The 5,028-nt window shown below is 41.1% G+C and overlaps 1 protein-coding gene across 1 annotated transcript; it reads right to left on the bottom strand.

Moving 5' to 3' along the window:
* Window positions 1-209: 209 nt before the first annotated feature.
* Window positions 210-4,783, bottom strand: irf1b (interferon regulatory factor 1b). Its single transcript, XM_070843577.1, has 10 exons — window positions 4,648-4,783; window positions 3,817-3,909; window positions 3,314-3,413; window positions 3,060-3,227; window positions 2,822-2,862; window positions 2,472-2,604; window positions 2,128-2,247; window positions 1,934-1,962; window positions 1,625-1,742; window positions 210-1,045 (listed from the first exon to the last, which is right to left on the bottom strand). The coding sequence occupies exons 2-10, from the start codon at window positions 3,901-3,903 to the stop codon at window positions 936-938; spliced, it is 906 nt and encodes a 301-aa protein (XP_070699678.1). The 5' UTR covers window positions 3,904-3,909; window positions 4,648-4,783; the 3' UTR covers window positions 210-935.
* Window positions 4,784-5,028: the final 245 nt, after the last annotated feature.

Here is a 5,028-nt window from a genome sequence, read left to right on the forward strand (position 1 = left end):
GCCATTGGACGGAAATTTGCTGGTCAAAGGACAGGTATCAACGCTGCTACGGCTGATTTTTGTTTTATTGCCTTGGCAAGGACACTTAAGTTGGGGTTATCCTTGCCAATATGAGGCTTAAACATCTGGTCAAAGTCATTGATTTCATGACAGCAGAGCGCTTGCGCACTTAAGGCCCTTTGTGTTAATAATAAAGAGTCATATGCATTAAAATTTTTTATTTTTTATTTTAGAAAAACACACATTATAACAAATATATACAGAAATCATTTACAGTTGCCTTAAGCAAGAAACTTGGAAAGGTTTGAAATTTGAAGAAGAGCTTTCACCAGAAGAGAGTTTATTCTAAATGCCTTTTTACTTTTTAACTGAAATTAAATTATACACGTAACGGAAAGTTAGATGTTATGTGATTATTATTTGACATTATACATGAACTACCTGTCAAATGTAGAGAGCATTGAATATGAGGTTGTTTGCATGATGAGGTCAGTATCATACTATTTATGTATTCATGGCAAAGTATTATCATGTACATGGACTGCCTGAGCTAAATGTGTGTCTGTGCCTTACAAGTTATCTTCATAAAAAACTTAACACCAAAATGCCTTGAACCAGCCAAACACATAGAAAAGGAACAGCATGTAAGATCCTCTACCATAGCAGTGCATTTGATAACGTCTCTTCATAACTTCACAGATGGAGCTTGGGGAAAGCTCTCCGAATGCTACCGAGCATTGAACATGGAGGTGGGGGCAGGGTGGGGTGCTGTTTTAGCTTATAGTTTTGACACCGTCCATTGTAGGCTGCAGGGGTGATGATTGGCCATTCAACTGTGAGGAGGGGTCAGCTGTCACATTGAGAAGATGGTGGGCAGGAAGAACTCTTTAAAAGTCCAAACTGTCAAAGCACTGTCCTGTCCGATCCTGTAGTCCTCAGAGCATGGGGGGGATCTGTTGACAAAAGCTGTTCCAGAGGTCGTCTGTGGGATTTGTGAAGTCTGAGCTCAAAGTTGTGTACTGTGGCATGTCATCTAGCTCGTCAACTGCAAAATAAACAGAAGAAATCCGAGGTTAGAGACTGTGTTATGAATGTGGACTTCGACCAGAGAGGTGTCTGATACATGATGCATTATGCGAAATGTATGGATCTTAAAGTCAGGATACCTCAGCCTCTACTGCAGCAATTTTGACCTTTCTTTTGTCAACGAGTCTCTTGTGAGTCACCTAACTTCATGTAAGTGCAATATTGCTGAAGTACCCCTTTGATAACTATCAATTGCGTAAAACCTCCAAAATAAAAGCTTTTAAAAGAACAGCAACTTTAACTAACTTCAACACAATATCATTTTGGAATGAATGCTGCTATAAGGCAGTATATTTCTAACTCACACCAATATGCTAACTACATACATAGACAGCGTTTAATGTTTAAAAAATAGATTCATACTGTTTTGCCGACAAATATCACCAATACCTAATCATATACCCTTTATTTTGTAGGCTGAGTGGTGTTGACAATCATCATTTAGATGCCATATGAACTTGATGTCAAAATCTTATTATGTCATCCATACATTTAGATGGACAGTTGTCCATCAGACCCATAAACTAGCAACATTTACCTGACGAAGATTCACTCCACTGGCTCCCTGGACTGGTGCAAGCTTCATTGCTCAGGAACCCCTTGCCGTCTAAAGTGTTTGTCATCCAGTGTGAGTCTTTCTCCAGTTGCTGGCATATCTGAAAGAGCAACACTGGACTGAGTACGGCTATAATATTTTGCACAATCTGAATTTTCTCACACTACACAGTCAATCGTATTATTTTGGCTATTACTACACAGGCCACACAGGCAGAATAAGACAAACATGGGTATTCCTGTCAATGAAAATTGCATGCTGTTGAGAGTAGGAGCAGAAGGCCATGCTTACCTGGATAATGTCGTCGGTATAGTCGTAATCTGGAAGATCACAGCAAAAAGAGAGAGAGAGAATAAAGGAGGGGATATGAGTACCGAACTTTGAAAATATAATATAACAAGCTATCTATTTGAATTCACTTAATTCCACTTGTGTTCATTCTGAACCACTTGTTAGGAAGGATGCAATACGTGTTGATGTCTTACCAGGGCTGTGTTCAGGTGAAACTTCAAATCTGTGACTGAGGCTGCTTGAAAAGCTCTCAGCACCAATCTCAACTGACAGAGACCAGTCGGGAACTTCAGATGGAGCCATAAATGTGAAGTCTGCAAAGTATAGCAAACAGTAGCATTAAATACACTTGCTGCTCCAGCTTTTAGTGACAAATTCAAGGCAGCATTCACTACACGCTGTAACCTAGCATTAAGAACATTTTATATTTAGCTTCTTGAACACACAGGACAAAGCATTTTGTATTGTGTTAATGTAGTTATCCACTTATTTGACAGTTTGGGCTCTATGCCGTGACATTACAGTATTCCTTCCTCACCTTGCTGCTCTGTGTGCACCGTGCTGTCGACTGTGTTCTCCTGTGTAGACAAAGTGTCTTCTGGCATTGACTGGTCCATTATAGGCTGGGTGTCACTGTAGTCCCCATCTTCCTCCACCTTGACCTCTGTGTTCTGCAGAGACAGATATAAAGTAGCATTTGGTGAGACTTGTGACATTCCCACGAGAAAACCACCTGTATGTCTAGCTACTGCACCTATGCCATTAAAATATCTGGGTCAGTGAGAGTGTGACATACTTTAAATAGACCTCTGACTGTAACAAGTGTCAGAGCATAAACAACAAAAGTAAAATGGCCATTAAATATCAACAGTATAGTACAGTATTTACCTTCTTCCTGGACTTTGTTTCCTTTGCTTTGCTTCGTTTATCTGTGCAGACGAAACAAAGATACTTCAATCACTTGTCATCTCAAACTGCTCATAATGCAACTGTAGAACAAACTGACTGAATAATGAGTGAAAAAGAAAAAGAAAAAAAGAAAAAGTAACCGGAAAACGGTGCACGCCTATGTTGATTCATATTAAACACAAAGAATTGCTCGCCCATTTCCTGTCAGTTATCTTACCTCTAGATTTTGGGGTGGGAGGCAACATCCTGAAGACGCGCATGGCTTGGTGGCCTTTGTTGACGCTCTTGTCTTTCACCTCCTCGATATCAGGCAGTGAGTTCATTGCACAGCGGAAGTTGGCTTTCCATGTCTTTGGGTCACAGGTCTGACCCTCCACGTATTTCCCTGCAGGAGACACTTTATTCACTTTCAAACTTTCAAACTATTCAAAGTTTCTGCTTTATCCGCATGAGCGTTCGTGCTTTGCTCACCTGTGTGGATGGCCCACTGTTTGAACAGACATGCGTCTTTGTCCAGCTCCCAGCCATGACGGGCTGCATGCTTCCAGGGGATAGAGAACATTGTCTTATCCTGGGAAAAACAAAAGGAAATATTGAGTTGGACGGAGGGCATTCTGCACTGGTTAAACATAAATATGAGTAAGCATTTTCAAGCATTGCAAGAGGCTGCCATTCAAACTGAGCATCTAATTCTTAGGCGAATAACAGCCAGGAAGTGTTAAGCCAAATGTCTCCCAACTAGCAACTGGTGCTTCAAACAAGCTCCTGTGAGAGTAACATGCAAATAATGTGAGGTACAATTGGGGACAAAAAGCCCTGTGCAGCATAGCAGAGATTACTCTGTACCTGGTGGGAAGTGCTCTGATCCTACAACAAAACACATTTCTAAATGTCTATCCCTGTTCTTATTTTAACACGCAGACTGCACGTTTTTTAGTAAATGGCATTTACATGACACAATCCGATTCGCTCACCTTGTCCACCCAAGTCAGACCCGAGATGGAGTTGGACTCGATCATCCGCTCCAGCCACGGCCTCATCCTCATCCTGGACACGGGCATATTTGCCTGAAATATGCGGAGGAGAGGAGTGCAGACTCGTTAGATAAAGCGAAGAATGCTGTGTGTGATATACAGTAGTGAGAGCAAATGGCCAGCAGCATCTGTTTCAGCTACGATTTACTGTTGCCTGCAGGCAGCTCAGGGAGGGGAGTTCACGGCCGGGGCAAGCTGGCGAACAGGGGGGCGTTTAGTGCGTAGGAGTCAGAAGTTCACAATAGATAAGAGTTTCCTCATTTGGCGATTTTTAGTACTTTTGCAATCAAGCGTTTTGGGATATTTTACAGTCAAAACCTGTTTTAAAACAAAGTTCTCGTGCAACTTTTTTTTTTTTTTTTTTAAATCGATTTTGTGATTTTATCCAAGCAGGGGCGATTTGTGGATTTGCGCCTTCAGGTCTCCAGAGCGCGTGGGGGAACACACGCCCCTTTGTGCATCGCAGCATGCACATCGTATTCAAGTTCACGCGCTCAAAAAGGTCAATTAATCCATCAGTTTGTGAGGTGAATAAAGTCCTACTAGACGCATGGTGTGCAAAAAAAATGACACAAATTTAACCATCAGTTATTAAAGCGTCCTCGCATTAGTTATTCAGAGATGTTAGAGGCTACTAACAACTTCACCTTCTTGTACATTTATTCAAAATTGTCCTTATTTAATTCAAAAATATCCCCTGCCAGTAATTACGGTCAAATTCGAGGCATCTCGTGTTAGTAGAAGTGATAAATGAATAACAAAATCACTTACAGACTTTGCTTGTTCTTTGATCCGTAAGAGGAAAACAAGAAATAGTCCGATTGGTTTAAGTTTGCTCCAGAGAAGCTTCTTCTCGTCTTTGTGTTATCCACTTGGACACTTGTCTCGATCTCTAGATGTTCAAGTTGCCACTGGCTGCTCACCGGAGATAAGGCGCCGCTTTTAAAGGATCTACAAGCGCTGGGTTTTCCCCGGACTGGCGTGCAGATCTGCACACTGTAAAAAGTGTCCACCCCGGAAAAAAAAAAAAAAAAAGTAAATCACATCGACTAAGAGTTCTGTTGTTTAAAGAGCACTTGAACATATTTTAATATAACTATCACTTAACAGGTTTCTACCACTACAAATTCATGTATTTTCATGATTTGTGTC

The sequence above is a fragment of the Pempheris klunzingeri genome, chromosome 14, assembly GCF_042242105.1.
Source record: "Pempheris klunzingeri isolate RE-2024b chromosome 14, fPemKlu1.hap1, whole genome shotgun sequence".
Taxonomy (NCBI): Eukaryota; Metazoa; Chordata; class Actinopteri; order Acropomatiformes; family Pempheridae; genus Pempheris; species Pempheris klunzingeri.

Excerpts from the sequence above, each read along its gene's own strand:
- irf1b (XM_070843577.1), bottom strand. The coding sequence starts at position 3,903 with ATGCCCGTGTCCAGGATGAGGATGAGGCCGTGGCTGGAGCGGATGATC. Across the intron at positions 2,248-2,471 it reads GGTGCACACAGAGCAGCAAG|ACTTCACATTTATGGCTCCA; the intron begins GTGAGGAAGGAA and ends TATACTTTGCAG. Across the intron at positions 1,963-2,127 it reads TTCACCTGAACACAGCCCTG|ATTACGACTATACCGACGAC; the intron begins GTAAGACATCAA and ends GTGATCTTCCAG.